Source organism: Strongylocentrotus purpuratus, unplaced genomic scaffold, assembly GCF_000002235.5.
Source record: "Strongylocentrotus purpuratus isolate Spur 01 unplaced genomic scaffold, Spur_5.0 spur5_scaffold_13, whole genome shotgun sequence".
Lineage (NCBI taxonomy): Eukaryota > Metazoa > Echinodermata > Echinoidea > Camarodonta > Strongylocentrotidae > Strongylocentrotus > Strongylocentrotus purpuratus.
The window spans coordinates 9,945,209-9,967,928 of NW_022145598.1; the positions used below are offsets into that span (position 1 = coordinate 9,945,209).

At 38.9% G+C, this 22,720-nt stretch overlaps 1 protein-coding gene across 1 annotated transcript; it reads right to left on the reverse strand.

Moving 5' to 3' along the window:
• Positions 1 to 7,807: 7,807 nt before the first annotated feature.
• Positions 7,808 to 20,967, reverse strand: LOC100890172. Its single transcript, XM_011675536.2, has 10 exons — positions 20,653 to 20,967; positions 19,387 to 19,609; positions 13,406 to 13,591; positions 12,278 to 12,389; positions 11,193 to 11,372; positions 10,813 to 10,969; positions 10,275 to 10,441; positions 9,645 to 9,781; positions 9,096 to 9,262; positions 7,808 to 8,284 (listed from the first exon to the last, which is right to left on the reverse strand). The coding sequence occupies exons 1-10, from the start codon at positions 20,965 to 20,967 to the stop codon at positions 7,808 to 7,810; spliced, it is 2,121 nt and encodes a 706-aa protein (XP_011673838.2).
• Positions 20,968 to 22,720: the final 1,753 nt, after the last annotated feature.

The window sequence follows — 22,720 nt, forward strand, 5'->3', positions numbered from 1 at the left end:
TCGTCAAACATTGATTTTTCACAAGTGTGCTATTTTGTTGATTTGTTTGGTTTCCCAAAATATGAACGGCTTGGAATTTTAGCTGAGCTTTTGACACAGCTTCTTCTTTCTTTTACAATTGACTATTTTGCCACACACAATTTTATGAATTATTGTTTATTATATTCATATATACAATTACATGTCATATAGGTTTGTCTGTACATGTAGCCCGTTATCAAGCTGTTTGGCGTGGGGTCGAACATAAAGTCTGTTGTCAAAGACACGGGAAATGCGCATGCGTAAGTGCGTTTTTTTTCTTCATGTTTGGGAATCCCCATCATCAACGATTGTGCAATGCTGGTTGCCGGTTGCCTGGGTGTATCTAGCTGTGGGAACCGTTAACATGTATTCTATCTTCCAAACCATACACCACCGTCAAGTGAAAGAGGGCGACATTTCTATTAGCGACACGGCCAAAGATTGAATGTTCGGTCCTCGCTTCGCCCGGCTCAGAATAAACGATAAAAAAAGTAATACAATTCTTATTATTCTCATTATTTATGAGTAATAACTTGAGTCTCGATCTTCATGGCAATCGTTTTACATCTGCATGCCATTTATCCCCCCCTCTCTCTCTTCCCCCTCTCTCTCTCTCTCTCTCTCTTTCTCTTTCTTACTCCTTTCTCCCTCTCTCTTCTTCTCAATCGGAGTGGACCTCTCACCCTCCACTCCCTAATTGGGCTCTATCTACCACCCCCCCCCACCACCACACCCATTCTTGCACAAGCCGCTCAAATGTCATGCGGGGGCTATAAGCTTAACGTATACTGTGTATGATTCATTTGAGAATATAGAAACAAAACTGAATAACTTTAAACCAAAACAAGTATGCAATGTCGTTATCATATATCATGGAAATGAATCCTATCTTGGGTGTACACAACACTTTGTATGCCACGGCAGATTTTAATATTTAACGATAATAATATTACCAAGGGAGGATTCATCAGCATCAATGCTTTTCTTCCTGAAGGCGCTGCAATTATTATTACCACAACAATTAACAGGTGCTTACACCCGGGTGAAGGGTGTCAAATGTAGACTAATGTCTTGCCTCGCTTGGAATCGGACCCTCAATCCTGATATTGAGAGTCAAGCGAATGAACCACTTTACCTACGACACCTCCACAGTTAATATGTGAAAGATCATGGCGATTCCAGGGGACCATGTGGCATTCCTTCCCCTTCCAAGTAAAACAAACCTGATGCCTTTTCCCTTTTTTTTTCCTTGTCAGAATTGATATATTTCAAGACTAATAACTCATTTAATTTGCTCTATAAAAATGTAGAGGAGTAGAAATCAGCTCGGGAGTTTAGAATATTAGAGATCACTTCGTTTTGGATTTGAATCAATTCCAAGTTATGATGGAATCTACTCCAAAGAGTGGTTTGCGTTACTCTCTTGAGAATGGTTTCTCTAACATGATTCCTGAAAGAGTGCAATCCCACTCCTGTACATTTAAAGAGTGTGACATCCCCTTTGTTTACATGTGCCACAAACCCCTTTTCCCACCCGTTGGAAAATCCTGGATCCGCCACTGTATATCAACTCATTCAATTCACTTCAATGTGGTTTATTTTAAATACAGGATAGTAGTCCAGGGAATAATTGCGCAAGGTTTACAATGTACAAATGGTCATGTAGTTTGTAGTAGTATTTATTTCCGTATAAAAACATAGTAAAAATGCATAAAATACGGTGGATAGCCCACATTCAGCTAACCCGACATGGGAAAGCTGGTCTTCGGTGGGGTCCGGAACAATAACATAAACAAAACAGAACATAAATACATACATGAACAACAGTAAATACATTTTGAAAAAGAAAAAAAAAGTAATATAAAATAAAGGAAACAAAACAAAAAAATCATAAAAAACAAGTAATCATAACAAGATAAGGAGGGGGGACCATGTGCTACTGTAACAGTTCTGCAATCTTAGATTTGAATGTATTAATACAAGGGGAGGATTTGATATGAGGAGGAAGTGTGTTGTAGGCCTTTGCGTTTCTATACTTGAATGGTCTTTTGAGGTAATTTGTTCTCGGTTTGGGTAATTTTATTTGAGCTCCAATTCGGGAAGGGTAGGAATGGGTTCTCAACTCAAATTCATTTCTTAAATCCTCGGGGTTAGATTATTCATAATTTTATACATAAGAACAAGGGAATGAAACAGCATCTTCGATTTAAACCAAAAAAAAAAAACATTGATAAGAAGTTAAAATACTTAACCATTAGAAATAATCACACTTTCATACAAGCACAACGCTATGGAAACAAAAAGTTCATCTGATGCAAAAAAAAAAAAAATAGAATTGAAGGATCAGTCGAATGTTTGGCTGAAAATTAGTTGTTTTAACATTATGATGCAGTATGGAATACAAACTATTTTAAATTGATTATTCCAAGATGCATAGTTATGTGTGAATCACAGAGCAATGTTGGATATAAAGTAAGGCGAGGCTTCAAAAATATCGACACCAGCAGGCTGCCGCCTCACGTATTGGCGCATCGAGGCTGCAATTACGGCCAAAGCCTGGCTGGGGCAATTATTTTTCACTTATTAGCCCAGCCGGCTTGCGCCAGGCTGGGATCTGAGGCTCGGTTTCTATTCGAAAGGCGGCAGCCGGCGCAGGCTTTTGAATGCCATTTCCTACCGCCATCGGTAGCCGGCTGAGCTAATTTAAAAAAATGCAGCCAGGACGCACAAGTGCAGTTAGCTGCCGCTGGCTGGTATATTTATTTTTGACGCCTCGCCTAAATGAGACAGAAAATATATGTTTTGTAATACAAACATAAGGGAAAGATGGTATCCTTACCCGAGCCCAATGAAACCAGTATCTCGGAATGTTTTTATAAGACATCTTGGTTTCATCGCTTCAAACAGCTCGGATCGTTGCTTCTGAGTTAGATCAGCTCCAGGATCTAATCTGAAGATGCTCTCCAGTGTAATCGTGGAATTCATTTCCATGGTTACTGGTTCCTGAAAATATCCTGCTGAAGATGTTTTAAAATTTAAATTTAAATTGAAAGCAAAATATTTATAAATTGTCCATGTTTTAAACGACAACAACAATTAATTGCATTTCCCCCCGGTCCCCAACAGGAAAAAACTCCTCTTTGGGGCCCTGTACTATGGTTCAGGACATGCCCAAATAGAAGAATTTTTTATGTTAGTAGTCGGGGCAAAATGCAATGAATTATTGATAATCTATTGCATTTTCTTTTTGGTTTGTAATTATGGGGGCGGCGACGTACCCTAGCCCCCGCTGCGTACAGTCATGGTTTAGTGGCTAAGCAATGGCCCCGTTACTGTGAGCCCCTAGATTAAACCGTGTTCATGTGCTATATATTAGTGCCCTTTTATGAGGCATTGATCCTCATTACTGTCAGTTATGACTTAATGACGTGGGTCCCCTAGTTGATTAGCATAGTAGCCTACACATGCTTTTTCAATTCAATCCAAGGTTTATTAAAAACATTTGTCGCAGCCCAATGGCTGAAATGGTCATGTGTACAATAAAAACACTCAATGCATATTCAAACATAAAATACAGCAGTCACGCAAAACAAACACTAACAAATTATTATTAAATAAGATCTGAGAATGTATACTATTATCTAGATCTTCTAGGAATAAATCATTGTCAAAATCATTCCATAAATTGGGGTAAAAATAATTATTCCATCATTATGACCAACAGTGTAATTATTAATTCCATATTCCCTTGTTCCTTATTCTATTTGGACAATAATTGTATGACTGATATTAACGACAACAACACAATATATATATATTAGGACGGTGTTAAATGAATACCATAAATCCTAGTTTTCACATTAGTATGAACGTAATTATTGTACGTACCGCGATATGATGATTTTCAGTCAGTGTTCTACTATGGGAATATTGTAACGATTAACGAAACCAAAATGTGTATAAATAGACAAGACTAAATTTCGCTCATACAATAATTCCTAACACCAAGCACAGCGCCGTATGTTAGGTACAAAGTTCATTGCCACCGATCGTACACGCAATGCGGGGAATCCCCGGCTCGTTATAGTGGTAGGATGGTAGTATAGTAACAAAATGGTACCATGCAGGGGCAGGGTGGTAGTAGAGGTAGGTTTGTATTAGCCTTTAGGCCATTTATTAGAAAGACATGTTTCGCGTCCTGATTTTTTGAAAAATAGGAAGGAGGAGGCCCTTTTTATATATTTCTTTATCTAAAATGGCATTAATTAAGCACGGTTCATAGCCTCAGCTATACAGGTGAACCGGTCGGGTCCACCGTCCAAATGTTCTCTCGTCACTGTAGCTTCGGGAAATTTGACTCCTGTTGACCCGTAATTTGGAGGGGGGGGGGGGGGCGAAACATGAGGTTTTAATTTGCCTTTGTGCAATGGCGAAAGGGTAAATACTTGTTATTTCTTTACATATGTTTTCTACATTCATTCAGTTTTCCATTTACATCAAGTTGTATTTTCATCAGATTGGGTCTTTAAGTATACATTTGGTCACATTCTAAAAAAGGGCATACTCTCAAAACAGCAATCACCAGTTTGCACAATATCTGCAGATGAACAGGCCATGTTGATGATGTTGCCCTGCTAGGCCAAGTTAATATGCCCACGAAACTTTTGTATCTTGTAATAAACATCGGTCTATTTTCAAGTTAAAAGGGGAAGGGGAGGTGACAACCACACAGACCAGTAGAAGAAACATTTATTATAAATTTCTCATATTCCCCTCTCCAGGCAGCCAGGCCTTATTTGTGACACTGGCATGTCACTAATTGGCGGGGGGGGGGGTCCAGGGGCTAGGGGCTGAGCCCCATGAAGCTCAGGGGGTTTAGACACCTAATTATGGTCAGATGAGCATATTTTGATACTTCATTTCTTTCTCTCTTTAATTCATTTTCTATTTAACATACTTTTTCAAAAACTTTAGGGAGACTTGAGCCCCCGAACCCCACCGTTATGCAGGTTCTGACATGAAGGCTTCTAAAAAACATATTTTTTGCCTGACTGTAAATTTGGGAATTTTTTAATTTTCCATCAAACGCATTAAAAAGAATATTTTACAAAATAAACAAGTCCCGGAAAATCATGTCATTTCAGCAACATTTGTAAATCACTGGTATCGAATTAGAAATAAACCACGTTTGAATTTTAAATGGGGAGGGGGGACTGCCCCCCCCCATCAGTATGCCAGTGTCCGGGGGCTCATGTCTTCTCACCCTTATAATAAAAATAAAAAACACGATTTCCCACCCTCTCACAATATTTCCACGATATTCCTGCTTACTCTCCTTTTCTTTGAATGGAATATAATTTGTATGTGATTCAATTCATGTAATTATTTCTTATTTTTCTTTTTGGTTATAAAACACTAACCATTTTTACTTCTTTACTTTTTCGGGGGGCGGAGGGCGTTTTGTTTTTCTTTTGTTGGGAGGGGGAGAAAATGCATTGTGCCCCCTCCCCTCACTTTTTCGATTGGGGGCGTCCGCCCCTACCCTCTCCCCTTGCTTCCGGCGCCTAAAAATAGGTGCCAGGGGTATGGTCAGAACATAGGACTTTAGAAAACAAGTTATTTTCATGAAAGAAGAAGAAGAAAAGAAAAAAAAATAGGAAGAAGAAGAAGATGATGATTGTGTCATCTTGGAATAGCATAATTACCATGATTACAGTGAGTTCTATCTTATCGATACAAATATAATTTAAGGGGAAGAAGGAGTGGGAGCTGTAGGAGGAGGAGCAGGAAAGAACAAGAAATAAGAATGAAAGAAATTTTGCTACCAAGAATGAGGAACTCTTGTGAACGAAAAAAACCACACCGACAAAGCATAACTTTAAAAGTACAATTATTTATTCTCTTTATTCTAGTTCTGTTATCTTTACGAACACAAGTCATGATTTCAAAATAGCCAGAGAAATACATAATATAAAAGGCGTACATTCTTTACTACATAACAGGTATTTAATCATTTAGTGCAATTGAATTTTTTTTATAAAAGTTAATTATGTAAAAAAAGAATTGAAAGCAAAACAAAAACACTGAAAGAATGAAAGGGGGAACAGAAGTACGAGAGAATGCAAATTGCTACCAAAAATGAGGAATTCTTGTGAACGAAAAGAAAAAAACACACACCAAGCATGACTTTAAAAGCGTAATTATATTTTCTGTTCATCAAGGAATAACATCATCAGAGAGAGTAGTGTTATATCTACGAACAATACATGATATAAAAACATTCATTCTCTACTACATACCCAGGTACTGTATGTACTCATATAATGCAATTGAGTATATTTCATAAAAGTGCAATATTAAAATAAAATTTAATGGTTTGCAAAACAGAAACGCTGATAAAGCGAAAGACCTTTTAAGATAGAGACATGCCTCAGGCACAGTATTTAAAATGTCAGAAAACAGTACTTTAACAAAGGTTTACCTTACACGAACTATACAGAACATGTATTATGATCAGTGCCACTTATTATTCTATTAGGACTAGGAAGGAGGGGGACGTAGGGGGCAACCACCCGATTAAGAATCAGTATCAACCAACTTCACCCCTCCTTTCTACCAGTGTCAATCAGATTCAACCCCTCCTTACTACCGCTTTTATTTAGATTCATCCTTCTAGCTGCCTCTTTAAATCAGATTCTCCTTTTTTTTAAATTTGATTTATTGATTTCTGCATTTTTCATACAATAATAATCAGGTACAATATGAACATTTTAATAGTACTTTTTTCTTCTTTAAATCACAATGAATAACACAATTTATGCCCAAAAATGTTGGGAATGATTGACATAGCAAATGCAAAAGAGCTGCAGCGAAAGTTTGCGCTTGAAGTGCATGCAGCTCTCTAACTTATGAGTACAGCCACAACAAAATATGATAATATAAACAGGCAAAAAACAACAGAAACTCAATGGCAAAAAATGACAAAAAATGACTTGCTTCAGGAAACAGAGAGACAGATAGAGAGGAATAGAGGAATAATTGGTGTGCGGCTAACAAAAAAGGCACATGTTATTTAAATACCGAGTAAATAAGTCTTACTACATGAAAGGTTTTCGTTGCGTTATAAGAATCAATTTACCCCTGCTTTCTACCAGTTTCAATTACATTCAGCCTCTCCTTACTACGAGTTTAATCAGATTCACCAAGTTCTTTATACCAGTATGACAGTGTCTATCAATTTACTCCCTCTTTTCTACCACATGATATGATAACAATTTTGTTGTTGCTCTATTGGAGCTACACAAATTAAAGTTACAAAAATATCCAAATAAGTGAGGGAAATCAACTACCCCGCCCCACATCCAATTGATACTCTAGACTGCAGTACATGTGAGGACACAAGCAAATGGCTTTATTCTGCACCTCATTCCTCTAAAAACGTACATCCTTGCTTGCAATACATTCTATAAGTCTGACACACATATTGCTTTATACAGAAACACGAAAGACAACGTTGCAGTAGTACACTTACGGCACACAGCATTTCATAGCAAACTATCACAACACATGGTTTTTACATTTACTTCTATGATCTCTTCCATAAAATACACAATTACAAAAACATGTGTCATATTACTGATGCTACTGATATAAAGAGCAATAGACCAAAGGCCGAACCTTGTAATCTCCCCTCACCCCCCCCCCCCGAAAAAAACCCACATAAACGCATTTTCATCTTATGAGAGGCCTGAAAATGACTCCTTCCTTTCTGCCACTTTCAATCAATTTACCCCTTCTTTTTACCAGTTTCAATCAGCTTCACCCCCATCTTACTACCGGATTCGATCAGCTTCATATTCTCACTTCTACCGTTGTCAATAAGCTTCAAAGCATTCATACTCATACTGTTCCCAGTCATCTTCACAACATACTCCAAACTACCATTGGTCATCAGGGAGTCTTGTACCAGAAAGCAAGCCTTGACAAATCTTCCGATACACAGCCCTCCTTGCTGATAAGCCGTTTGCTGAAAGCTATTCTCGGCACCCCTGATATCCCCGTAGATCTCATACCTATTCAAAAACAGGATCCGGAGCTCCTTTATAACGTCGATGAAGAACTTAACACAATTACCCTCCATGCACTCCAAGAGATCTGTGATATAGTCTAGGAGTTTCTTAGCGATCGAAAAAAAATTACATTTTGTCAGAGTCTGGGCAACATCTTCAAGGGCTGTGCCGAGGAGTTGTAGACCTTGGAATACCTAGGAAAAAAGAGGCATGAACATAAGAAAAAAATGTATATACAAAATTTGTATAAACATACTAACAACATAAAAAACAATGATAATAATATAAACAAAATAAAATAAAACAATGACGACTCTCTTCAACCACACAGCTGGATGTATGGGAATTCAGCCGTCATGCAAACATTTCTTGCTGCTTAAGCCCCTCTCTCACTGAATTTGCGTAGAGTTGCGAAGTGTTGCGTACCGAGTACGCCGAGGCTACGTATTAATGAAAAATTTTGCTTTGGCGTATTTCCTGCGGAGGTTATGCGTAGGCTGGCGTACATTTACGTAGGTCTGGCGTTAAGGGTACGTAGGTGCGCATGTACGATCTTGGACGCCTTTATACGCTTTTAATGATTCGTCGGACTGGCGCAGGGTAGCGTACTATTATGTAGGCATGGCGAACATTAACGTAGTTCTGCGTTGACTTGCGTAAAAATGCGTACTTTCTGCCTCTAGCGTCTACGCCGAAAGTACGCGAAAAAATTAAACATGTTTAATTTGTTGCGTCCATCTCGCGTACTCTTTTGCGTCCCTCAGCGTATAATTACGTATGCCAGCGTACGCTCGGCGTAGTCGATTCACAATACTACGCAACTCTATGTATGGCCCGGTGTGAAAGGGTCTCGTTGCAAAAAAGAAGGAAATCTTTAAAACAACATCGCTTCACAGACATAACCGTAGAATCAAAACGCCTTACCGAAAGTTGATAAACTTCGTGTCATTTTATTTAGGAATACATACATACCCCAAAACTGAGTGAACAGTCGTTAGTAATTACCTTTCCCATCTTGAACTCATGGAAACACTCCTCAAATATCTGTATGGTCTGTAGACCCTCATTTATACATGCATCAATGTTATCCGTAGGAACACCCAGACCGGTGTATATACCTCGGAAAAGTTGCAAAATATCTGACTCGTGGGATTCGTTGTAGAAGGTCACATCTAATCAAGACAAATACAGTTTGGGTATCAATGTGGAAATTGGCATGGAATATGTTCGTTATATGTTCTTCTGGCTTGTATAGAAAGACAAATGTACGAATGCTTTAGGAAACTTAGTGAGATGGTGATGTCATTCCCTCAGTTTTCTCTATCCGTCTTGTATATTATATTTAACAACAATATCCCTTGTTTTCTGTAGGTATGTAAAACACTGATTGAATCCTTATAAAATTGGTGCATGGTCGACATTATCGTAATTACATTATGTATAATAATATGGAAATCTTTTTAAACAGGTGTGTCCAAGAAAAAGAAAAACTTGCAATGTTATGAACAAAAAATATGGGGAATAGCCTCTTATCTGAACGAGCCTTCAACGTACCCATTTCCATAACGCTGATGAATTGACTGTTCATCAGGTAGCGAACCTGATAAGTCCCGTTGGGAACGAAGGAGGACATAGACACCTTTCCTATGTATACGGGGTTCTTTCCAGGATTCAAGCCACCCTGGACATACCTGGAGAATAATGATAAAAAAACCTGTTTTATAAAGACCACTCAAGAAAAGTGGAAAACTCGCAAATAGTGAAACCTGTATAAAAAGACCACTCAAGAAAAGTGGAAAACGGAAGAATAGTGAACATGTATATAAAGACCACTCCAGAAAAGAGGAAGACTCAATAAAAAAGGGGAAAACCACAAAACAGTGAAACCAGTTTATAAGAACCAATCCTGAAAGATGAAGAAAAAAAAACTCCAGAAATAGGAAAATGTACCCCAAGATGGATGTTTTTATAAGTTCCCCTCTATTTTAAAGGACATCACAGACAACATTTGCCTTGAGGAGAGCCTTGCTCTGTCAGTGTCTAGCCTTGGTCGGAGAAGCTAAATTACAGAGCCTAAGCAGTATTCTGTCAGCCTAGTCTCACAATGCAGACACTGCTACGCACAGCGACGGACAAGAGTTTCTGCCAACAAATTAACCGTCTAGTAAGAGCTTTTAGGCCTACCTGTAGTCTAGGTACTGATCGTTGTTTCCTCCCTTGGGGTAGACACCGATCCAGTCCATTTTTGAAGCCTGGTCGATAGAGATAGACCAGGACACGACCAGGTTATTGGACCAGGCTACCTTCTTTGGACTGATGTCCATGGAATGTAAAGCCTCAACCGGAACAACCTGCAAGGAATGCATGGTCAGAATGAATTCAAAGATCGAGTAAAGAAACTCTTTAAAGGTTTGAAGGTATCAGCTTCATTTACCTCCAATTAGGATTTCATTTTTCATTCACTCTAAAATTTGTAAGAATGTTGTCATACAATGAGCCAATGGACAACTACCCCTGGACAACTACCCCCAGACAGTGGGTAGTTGTCCGAAGGGTAGTTGTCCGGGGGGGGGGTAGTTGTCCTAGGGGGTAGGTGTCCCGGGGGTAGTAGTCCTAGAGGGTGGTTGCCCAAGGTGGTAGTTGTCATAGGGGGTAGTTAACTATGGTTAGTTATCCGGGGGTGGATGTCCAGGGGGTAGGTGTCCTAGAACCAAAAAATCACCTGGTTTTTGTAATTGAGACCATATGCTATCCACCATCCAGCTTCGTTGAGACGGAGGTAAGGGTTATTGATGAACGCTGCCCCCGTCAGGTTTTGTGGAATCTTTCTCCAGACGTTCCAAGACGTATCTCTCCCGGGCTGCCAAGTTTGCCATAATCTACAAAATGAAGATAGGCAATTATGATTTCTCATGGGGAACTTCACATTATAACAGATGTGTAATGGGCTAACAGATCATTTGTCTCGCGGCATGAGCCGCCTGACGTAAAGTCTAGTCTATCCATGTCTGAAGGGCTAATTACATTTGGCTAAATAAATTGGTCTAATGGGTCGTATCCCGGTCTTTAAATGAGAGATGTTAGGTCCCTGGATATACTTACTGCCCACTCGTTTCTTGGACTGCAAAGATCTCAACCCCAAAGTGTACATTCCTGCTCATGACCAAGTTGTTTTGCATCCCACCATCGTCAAATGGAATCTTCCCCCCAGTCTGATGCCAGTCTCCCCACGTGCAGTAACTCCAAGGATTGTCCACTGTATCACAGGCAGCCTGGGCGCACCTGATTATCGCAATCACACACAGAAAATATATTTAATGATAATAACAATAATATTTACTAGCATTCAGTATTTTCAAGAATTATGTTTTCAATATTTTCTTAAATTGGTCTGTAGAATTAGCTGATTTGAAGAAAATTTGGATATTGTTCCATTCTGTAGATGCAGTCCCAGTAAACATGCCACCCCCAACTTTGCAACAAGGTACATTGAAGCAGAAAATCATCCTTAGAGTAGCGAAGATTGGAACGACATTGTATTGAAAATATAGATTACTAATAATGACCTGAATTTGATCATTTATAATTAAAGTTTTGCCACAGAGGAACAATCAACAATCGCCTCACTGAGCAACTTTACCGAAAAATATAAAATAGAGAGAAAAGTTAGTGAGTGGAAGAGGAGAATTTGCTTTCTTTTCTCATTCAACAACATTATTTTACTCTTTTTTTTTCTTTCTTTTCTTTTCTTTTCTTTTCCCGGTTTGTTTTATAAGGAATGACTACCCTATCAGTCCCCTCGCCTGGCTACGTTGCCTGCAACCATCATCTTAAAACATGTTTGCTGCAAATGTTACTATAATGAAGTAAAAAAATATCTGCTTCTAATACCAATCCTATATAGTCAACAGAAAGTGAAAGTGAATTGTTAACTTTGAGGTAAATGTATAGCATTTGTGTTTTATGAGCTGGTCGGATTGATCGTTAAAAAGTCAGAGAAAAGCGTAGTACGTAACACGTGGTGCTGCTTCATTTTCAAAAAGTGACAAGACAAATTGCGCGTAATCACCCATGATATGAATATCGCCAAAGAGTACTTATGTGTTGTGTACAAAAAATATCATGCTTTCTTTTAGAGTAGTTTACTATGAAGATGATTTTGTGGATAATTTTGAGGATGTGCCCACCTGTGTACGTAGTTATCCACTCCGATTCCCCCTATCATGATCTTGCCGTTATAAATGCTGTAGCCCATTACTTGAGCGACAGGTCTGGAGACAACTGAGAAGGTAGGTGAAGCTGAAAAGAAAAAAGGGTTTACGTTCTTGTTCAAAGCGATACTGAACTGATAATCTTACAGCCCTAGCGTACTGTTTATTTCAAAGCGCCACCTCATAGTCAACTTTCCAACAGTGCTAAAAAAAATTACCTTATAACTAACTTGCAGTTCGCAGACAGAGACTCTACGAGAGAAGCAACAGCGCAGCAAGGAAATCAGCGAGTAACGGAACCATACTGCTACAGCTGACTTGAGATGGCATCAGAGGGGATTTTGCATTGATGCTTATAGTATAGTATGGCTTTAGAAAGACCGATTTACTAATGTATTTCAAGCAAAGTGCTTCTAACTTGTGTACATTTATTTCACCTGCTATGCATAACAGCATCTCTAAACGTTTTAATCTACTTTGTATACATTATTTGTTATTATAAGATGATGAAGCGGATCCTAATCAAATGATTGGTTAAGAGCGTACACGTGACCAGGCATTTATTTTGCCTTACACGTAATTTTACTGATGACCGGTCATTAGTAAATATTAATGACCGGTCATTTGTAAATTCATGTTATAAAACATCATTTCATGAAACAAATAAGACACCATCTTATAAAACAAATGATACACATCGTTGTGTTCGGGCTTTACTAAAATTACCCACAGTCGGTACCTTCGAAGCAGTCAAATTAAATACCCTCGGCTACCGCCTCGGGCATGTTAGACTGCTTCGAAGGTACCCACAGTCGGTACCTTCGAAGCAGTCAAATTAAATACCCTCGGCTACCGCCTCGGGCACGTTAGACTGTTCAAAGGGTACCTTGTGTGGATAATACCTACTTTAATATGCCCTCACTGCTGTTTATTAATTTTATATTAAGTCAGTCAACAAACATCCTTCTCCCTGATGTTTTAACTATTTGACGCCATAAATGCACCACCCGCCTTAACGACCAGAAACCACCCTTTTCAACGTTTATAGGGGCCCGCGTGTGTATAGCAATGTATTTGAATGATTCACAATAATCAAAATCTTACAAGCCATTGCTTTCCAGGCTTTAAAGCTGTTGCCACTGGCATGCTGCCATGTCCGGTACATCTTCCCTTTAGGAGATATCACGAATCCTTCATATTTCGCCGTGAAAGGATTCTTGATCAGTGTAGCATCTGTTCCAATGAGCGCAGTTCCAGCGACAAGACCCCAAGTACAGCTGGTTGAAGTGCCTATTCAAATTCAAATTCAAATACATTTATTTCACAAATAACAGAAACTAGAACTGCAATCGCTTTTAGAACGATTGGCATGCATTGACGCCGGTGTTTTTACGTGACAGACGAACGAGCCTCTTTTGGACTATCCAGAGGATTTTGTTAGAAGTCTGTATTAGCTAGGACAGTGAAGATAGGTGGGCCGAAAGAAAGGCTTCAATAACGGCCTGCAAAGACAAAATGGCGCCTAGACGGTCACGCATGAGTGATTTTGGAAAACAAAGATTTCTGTGACCTTGATGGGATGCTAGAGATTATGTCTACGAAGTTTGTGAGGAATCTGGATAACGGAAGGGACCTAGATAGGGCTCACAAGCACTGCATAACAAATCGGATTTGGTGAAAGAAGAACATGTCTTGACGCGTGCCGCGGCCTAAATGGCCTTCCATACTAATATAATCAAGCAGAGTATAACATGGGGTCAATAATGCCCGCCTTCACAGATTTTCAAATCCGGCTTCAAGATGACCTGCGTTTGGCCACCACTGAATACGCTTGCACAATTTAAAGAAAATACAAGAACGATAAGGTGGCAAATGGCGTTCAGAGCAATGACCTCATAGCAAATACGTATTATAACTGCGCGGGAACCCAGTAGTGCGAATTTTGTTACATTTGACAGCATTTTTAGCCAAAATTTTTAGATAATGCAAAAGCACTCAATATGTTATTATTTGAAATAGCTCGAATTTGAATCATAGTAAAACAAACATCTGAAGTTATTAGATGCTTACTATTTGTTTCACGTTTCCAATTCTAAAATTTCTTGATTTATTTTAATATACCTGATTGTCCTAGAAAACAGAAAGTAATCATTTGAAATTATGCAAACTACTACTAGGAACAAGAAGATGAGGAAGAAGGGGAGGGAGATCGGAGTATTATTTCAGAGATATCAGTATTTTCGCTTTAATATAGGTATAAACATGCACATTATACATACTCCGTGGTAATGCCTTAGTAACACCTTTGCGTATTTGGCTTACGTATTGCTGCGTATTTACGGCAAGCCGTAACATTTAACATTTATTCTTATTTCTTGATATCAAGAAATGAATTCTTGATATCGAGAAATAGGAACAAACGTTAAAACAGCTTGCCATTAATTCGCAGCAATACGCAAGCCAAATACTGAAAGGTGTGACAGAGGCATTAGAAGGAAGTAAGCGAGGGGAAAAGGAAGGAAATGTCAAGAGAGAGAGAGAGAGAGATATATACAATGTATATATAAAATGGCCCAGTTTCATTTTCAGTTTACTGTAAACTATTAGACCCAGTAATGATGATTATTTATCGGCCATGTTATTGCCATGTGACGCTTCATAAAAATAGTACCAGAGTTCCGTCTTGTGTCATTAAATATTGTTCAAATAGCATTAACGAGACGATGAACAAACAAAAATAATAACGCAAGGTCGTTAGTCATGAGAATGTCAACTTTTATCTCTCTCTGCTCTAATAATCCGAACAATAGCATTAATCGAGCGGAATCAACTGTCAAATGAATTTGACGAACGTGGAATATTCACAGATGGTGATTTCCTGACTTCTAATCGTAAGTTATTCCAGAGTTTTGGGGCTGCACAAGCAAATGCTCAATCACCTAGCCTTATTTTTGTGTTGATAGATGGGATCTATCGGGTGTTGTGGTTTATTCACTTGATTCTAAATCCAAAGATTGAGGGTTTGAATCTCAGCCCGGTATTAATGTTGTTTGGCAAGACATTAATCCACATTTCCCACTCTCCAACCAGGTGTAAATGTTTTCCCGGCCAAGGGTGTCGATTTGTATCCGTGGTTGGGGGGATGATAGGTGCCAAAATATTTTCGGCAATGGATCAAGCAATCAAGACGTAGAAGCGTGTGGCAAGTTGCACCCCTCCCAAGCGCGTAGCCAGGATTTCATTTTAGGGGGCGGTAGTGAGCACGCGAAGCGCGGTCCCTAGGGGGTTGCGTGCAGGGAGGGGGAGTTCCCCCCTCCCCCGGCGAAGCGCGAAAGCTTTGACGTTTCACTAAATTATTAGAGAAAGAAGACGATTCGTTGGACCGTTCTCGAGTCTTAATCCTTGTTTGAATCAAGTTCCCCTTCCTCCGCGCGTAGCGCGGAAGCTCTGACATTTAACTAGATTATTAAAGACCAAAGACGATTCGATGTACCATTCTCAACTCTTAATCATTGCTTGAATCAAGTTCCCCTTCCTCCGCGCATAGCGCGGAAGCTCTGACGTTACATCAGATTATTAAAGAAAGAAGACGATTCGATGTACTATTCTCGACTCTTAATCCTTAATGTTTGAATCAAGTTCCCCTTCCTCTTCTGACGTTTCATTAGATTATTAAAGAAAGAAGACGATCCTATGTACCATTCTCGTCTCTTAATCCTTGTCTGAATTCATTTTCGCCCATTCCTGCGCGAAGCGCGGAAGCTTTCACATTAGTGAAAGAAGACGATTTGTTGTATCGTGTCCTTCATGAACTCAGTTTCCCCCCTACCGCGCGAAGCGCGGAAGCTTTAACGTTTCAATAAATTATTGCTCTTAATCCTTGTCTGTATTTATTTTCGCCCATTTCGCGTTTAGCGCGGAAGCTTTCACGTTTCATTAAATTATTCGTAAAAGAAGACGCTTCGTTGTATCGTGTACTTTGACGTTTCATTTGATTATTACGCTTAATCCACGTCTGAATTCAGTTGCCCCTAACAGCTTTGCCCTTTTCACTGAATTATTAGAGAAAGAAGACGATTCGTTGTACTATTCTCTATATTAATCCTTGTCTGAATTCAGTTTCCCCACTGAAAATAATTTGTGTTACAAATAAGTTGTGACATAATAATCTTTCTCCAAAAATGAAAAATCTTTTAGGAAATATCAGGAAATAAAATGAGTGAAAAAAACAAAAATAAAGATACAATGACGCGAATTTTAAAAAGGGTGAACGGAAACAACATAACAACTAGAGAACTATTTTATAAGTCATACTAATGTCCGAAAATCTTTCTCCTTGTCTCCGATCTCATCACGAAATCGTCACAGAGTTCATCTATGTTTACACTGTCCAGGATTGAAGATAGATGGATAGATAGATAGATAAATGGTATTTTATTGCATCTTTCATGAATGGCAGTGTCACAACTGAATTGCACATGAATTACACGAATTCGATATATACATTGTAAAAAACTTACATAACATTTAGTTAAAAATTATTTTAAAGTGTCACGTTACTACTGCCTAGATACCATAACAATTAAAAAACCCTCAATGAACATAATTTCTACCAAAGAAAAAAGATAAAGGTATAAACATGATTACATGCCAACATAATATGTACTAAGGCAAATAATACAACAGTTCGTCATGTTACAATATTGCAGTTGTGGGTATAATGGTCAAATAATCAAGGATGGCGGCAAGAGCAGGTGTATGAACATTTATTATTATTTGAAATAATTATTCAAAATTAAAAGTAAAATGCAATTCAATATAATTAAAACATACCGGTACGATATACAAAATCATTACAAGAATGTACAGAAATCGAGACATTTCAATGATAAATCATTACAATAGATATTAACATGAGCATATTAACTGTTATATACCTCATTTTAAGATTCTTTACTAATCCTGTCTTCTGATTGGTTGAAAATGCAGTCATGTTCTTAACCATGCCCGCTAATTGAAATTCATAGTCATTTTCCCCGGCTCTACCGGTTTATATCCATTTTTCATAGCACTTTTTCCATGGCTGTGAAACGTGACGTCATTTTGCTGCGATCCCCATTTTGGTTTACGTGTTACCGTATAAGTTTCTTTTGTGCGATGACCGATGCGCAATACCGTTAACGGTGTTTGAGTGCAATTCGATTTTGGTCGCTGCATTCAGGCGACGAATCTACCAATCCACGCAGCGCAGACGACCGATCGCCATTTTGTGTACTAGTCTCGATCGCAAAATACTGGGGTTTTTTGTTTCCAATTTTTTGAGTCAACATTTTCCTTTTTTTCGGTATATAAAATATATATTGACTGCTTTTAATATTCGAGGCATAGTTGTTTCTATAGGGTGTCGGGAAACTCACAACCTGCTATGACCCCGCGGCGCAAGCGCCTTGGGGTCATAGCAGGTTGTGAGTTTCCCTTGACCCTATAGAAACCACTATGCCTCTCAAAGCAGTCAATATATCCTTATTATTATACAGGCGAATCAAATTTGGAATAGAACTATTTTGCATGCGACTGGTTTTACATTTAAAATCCGGAATTTTCTTTGAATTCCTAAGTGTTCTAGTAAAATTTGGTCGCTGCATTCAGGCGACGAATCTACCAATCCACGCAGCGCAGACGACCGATCGCCATTTTGTGTACTAGTCTCGATCGCAAAATACTGGGGGTTTTTTTTTCCAATTTTTTGAGTCAACATTTTCCTTTTTTTCGGTATATAAAATATATATTGACTGCTTTTAATATTCGAGGCATAGTTGTTTCTATAGGGTTTCGGGAAACTCACAACCTGCTATGACCCCGCGGCGCAAGCGCCTTGGGGTCATAGCAGGTTGTGAGTTTCCCTTGACCCTATAGAAACCACTATGCCTCTCAAAGCAGTCAATATATCCTTATTATTATACAGGCGAATCAAATTTGGAATAGAACTATTTTGCATGCGACTGGTTTTACATTTAAAATCCGGAATTTTCTTTGAATTCCTAAGTGTTCTAGTAAAATGTTTTTTGTGGGAGAAATTGTTTAAATTGATCAGTGAGTGATAACGTTTTTTGAAAGAAAGTAACACATCAATATTGGCGTCTTTCATGTAATCTTTGTAATTGAGATTGTGCAAGTGAAATTGCATAGTTATCATAATCCCTACGAAAAATTATCCGCAACGCTCTCTTTTGTATTCTCTCGAATCTCTCGTTTTGGTTTTGCGTGAGTCCTCCACTCCAAACAGGACTGGCATATTCAAGTAAAGGGCGAATATAACCCACAAAAACAGTAATAAGGTCTTCCTTTGGAAGACCATATTTCACCAGAGAACGTAGCATGTATAGTTTGGCACTTGCCCTTTTTTCGATGTCTTTTATGTGAGCATTCCACTATATTGATGGTCATCTTGCGAGTAATAACCATGAACTACTCTCATCGGGCTCTCATCCTTAATTTTTCTCTTCATTTTTTGTTTTGTTTTGATGGTGAATTATTGGGGGGGGGGGGGTTGATTGTACAGGCCATCCCCCCACCTGAAATATTGGGGGGGGGGGATATATCCCCCCCCCCCCATCCCCCGGGATTGACACCCATGTTCCCGGCAATGCTGGCGTAATGACAATCGCAGGTCTGCAGGAAGATTAGTATTAATATTGATGTGGCTACCCTTGGTTACAAATAGAAAGGGCAATATAACAACCGTTTACAATATCATCATCATGACATCATCATCATTATCATCATTAAGCTTTTAGAAAATTGTTGTATTACCCTTTGTGACCGACCCCTAAATCTTTAAATCTCACAGTCAGCTTTTTATTAAAGTTTTTTTTGTATACTGTTTTTTAGAAGAAAAAAAAGTTTAATGAATATTAAAACAAAATATGTATTCAAGCATCAAAAACTGTAAAAATATCAGCCAAAATAGGTATTTAAAAAAATCGACCGAACTACCCAGGGGCTGGCACCTCAAGGACAATAAAACAATTTGGTTTAAATGCCTTATTATCAGGTTACCCATCCTCTGTTTACAATGAACATACCTTTACACCAATACAGCCTTGAAGAAGTACTGATCGAGCGAGCAAAAACCATGAGTTGCTTGCCATACCAGACTGCAGATACGGAATCGACGAGCGTGGATCGATTGGGAAAGCTGACCGGGATGGAGTTGGAACCGACCTTCTTCCACGAGGAGAAGTTTAAAAAATTGAGGGTGTCTTGAATTACCGAGTAGACTTGCCCATCGGATGCTTGCACAAAGATCTACATTAGAATGATAATAGTGAGAGGGCATTTTATTACCTGATCAAGACTTGGGAGTATAAGGGAAACGTCTCAGATTTAAAGAGGCAATTATAAGAGGTGGTAAGGGGCACTTCTTGTACCTGAAAAGGGGCAGGCACTCATCTGAGATGAATGGGGATACTTGTGAAAATAGAAAAGGGCACTTACTACAAAGAAAAAGTAGCTCTTGTCATAGGAAAAGGGGCACCTATGAGATTTTAATAGAGGTATTAATTAGAGGTGTGAGTAAGGGCATTGATGAAAAGGGAAGGTGGCTCTTATTACAAAGGGGGGGGGGGAGTGCATTTATCAAAATAAAAAGGGGGTACTTATCAGAGCTGAGAAGGGACACTCATCAAAGATAAAAAAGGGCATTTGTTAAAGTAAAATGGGCACCTCCCTAATTGAATAGGGCAATTACCATATGTAAAGGGGCACTTATAAGAATGTGGAATGGGCACCTATTTGAAATTTTTAAAAAATGGGTTGCTTATCTAAAGTAAAAAGGGCCAAATTTCTTTGTAAAAAGGAGCACTTTTGCCTGACCATGAATTTTGGAAATTGTCATTTTCCAACCAAACCCGAAAAATCATGTCATTTCAGCAACATTTGTAAGTCACTGGTATTGAATTAGAAAATAAACCACGTTTGAATTGTATTGGTGGGGCGGTCGCTTGGTAAACTGATGGGGGCAGCAGCCCCCCCCCCAATAAGTACGCCATTGATCATGAATAAACTCATCCATTAAGCCACAATATATAGGACAAAATAAATCCACCAAGTGAATGATTATTATAAGCACTAAATAAATTCTCAAGAAAAAGAGATCTAATGTCAATTAAAAAGAAAAAAAGGGAAAGGGAGGAGGGCAAAAGACACACAAAAAAAACGAGGAGGAGAATAATGGGGGAGGAGAAGGAGCTCTATGATCTCCTCCCCTCCCCCTTATTTCATCCACTGCTTTATGATAGAAAATGATAATTCAATGATTGGAATCCGAAAAGGTAATAAAAGAGACAAACCTGGGTTTGATTTTGTTCTGTCATTTCACACACAGGGTTGGACAGCGGCGGGCTGGCCATCGGAGCTCCAAGATTCTTCCACGAGCTCCACCCGGCTGAGGAGGTGTCCACATCTCCGTAGCTGTCCACATCTCCGTAGCTCACTTCCACGGAAACTGGAGAAGCTGTAGCGTTTGATCTAACGGCAAGCAGGCGTTGGCTTCTAACCCCACTGCTCCCCACTCGATTTGCGATCACACAAAATCGCGATGTGCTTGAAACCGATCCGCTGCATGATGAAAAACACCCAATTAGCACGATGCCCCAAAATAGCATTGTCTCCATGATCATGATCTGATAAGTAAGTGATGAGGACTCGATGCGAGAAAAAAATAACGAATGCACAATATTAAAGTAGATTTTCAGGCATTATTGATCAATTTACAGATAGAAAGACTTGATTTATTCCGCCAAACAAAATTAATGATTGCCGTTCTCCGGATCCATCCGTTTCCAGAAATGGCGTGAAAATGCTTCTGGTACACAAAGCTACTATATATAGGCCTAGTACATGTACAGGTATTACTACATCTGCCCGATATATAATGCACGTCCAACCTGCATATACAATAGTTGTTGTTGTCGATGGGGAATACCAGTTATCCAAGAATAACGAACATAATTATACTTATACACATTTTCTGTGTCGTTAATAGCTTTAACCGCAGACTCTATATATTCGACCCCTTTAATGAGACACGCCCAAACAGGCTACAGGTACAGACAGTAAATTTGTCAAAAGCATAGCTAGAGGTAGTCTTTAAACAAGGCCTCGTGTCTGATAATGATATTCATATAATAATAATAATAATAATAAGATATTCATGGGTGTCGATCCCGGGGGGGGGGGATGGGGGGGGGGGGGGCTATATCCTCCCAATATTTCAGGTGGGGGGGGGGGGGTGGCCTGTACAATCATTCCCCCCCCCCAATAATTCACCATTACAAAAAAAATGAAGAGAAAAATTAATGATGAGAGCCCGATGAGAGTAGTTAATGGTTATTACTCGCAAGATGACCATCAATATAGGCCTACACATTTTGCTATCTCAATTTTATAATACATACATATATACGAACTAAATGAGACAACCGTATATGAGACAAGAATAAATCGAATTCTCGCTCATACGGCTTCATCGGGAATTGATGAATTTATTCAATTTGTTCAATCAACAGCATCATAGAAATGCAGTGCACCAAATGCAAAGACGCAGCGTCAAAAAGCAACGAGCTAAATGTTAAGCGCAAAGCGCAAAAGTAGCAATCTGCGATGCACATCAGACAATCCTGGACAGTGTAAACATAAATGAACTCTGTGTTGAATTCGTGATGAGATCGGAGACAAGGAGAAAGATTTTTGGACATTAGTATGACTTATAAGATAGTTCACTAGTTGTTATGTTGTTTCCGTTCATCCTTTTTAAATTTCACGTCATTGTATCTTTATTTTTATTTTTTTTCACTCATTTATTTCCTGATATTTCCTAAAAGGTTTTTCATTTTTGGAGAAAGATTATTATGTCACAACTTATTTTTGTTTTATTAAAGAGCTGATGTAGACCTATGTCACTGGCGTACTGGTGGGGGGGGGGGGGGAGGGGGAGGTGGGGGCGCTAGCCCCCCCCCCCCAATAAAATCCAACCATGACTTATTTTCAATATCATACTGCCATTTTAGCAATACTTGTAAATCACTGGTATCAAATTAAAAATAACCCATGTTTAAATTGTATTGGGGGGGGGGGGGGGTTACTGCCCCCCCCCCCCCATCAGTACGCCAGTAAAAGAGGCGGAGGTTACGGAAGGGACTACCCCCATAAAACTGTATGATAAGTCTTATACGTAAACCCCTCACAGGTTTTTGAAGTTTTGTTGTGTTACAAAATTACATTCTTTAGCAAAACTACAGCATAAAAACAAGCAATATACTTTTTTCACGCTTCACTTTTACTTTGCCGATATCTAGTGTGCAGTCCGAAGGGTTGTAAATATTTACTAGGTAAATTTTAGTTTGACTGAGCAGGAAG

Bases quoted from the DNA above. Each gene is read 5' to 3' on its own strand.
- LOC100890172 (XM_011675536.2), bottom strand. From the start codon at position 20,967: ATGCTATTTTGGGGCATCGTGCTAATTGGGTGTTTTTCATCATGCAGC. The intron at 19,610-20,652 runs GTTTGTCTCTTT...ATTCTAATGTAG, and splicing joins CAGAACAAAATCAAACCCAG to ATCTTTGTGCAAGCATCCGA. The intron at 10,442-10,812 runs GTGATTTTTTGG...CATTCCTTGCAG, and splicing joins GTCTCAATTACAAAAACCAG to GTTGTTCCGGTTGAGGCTTT.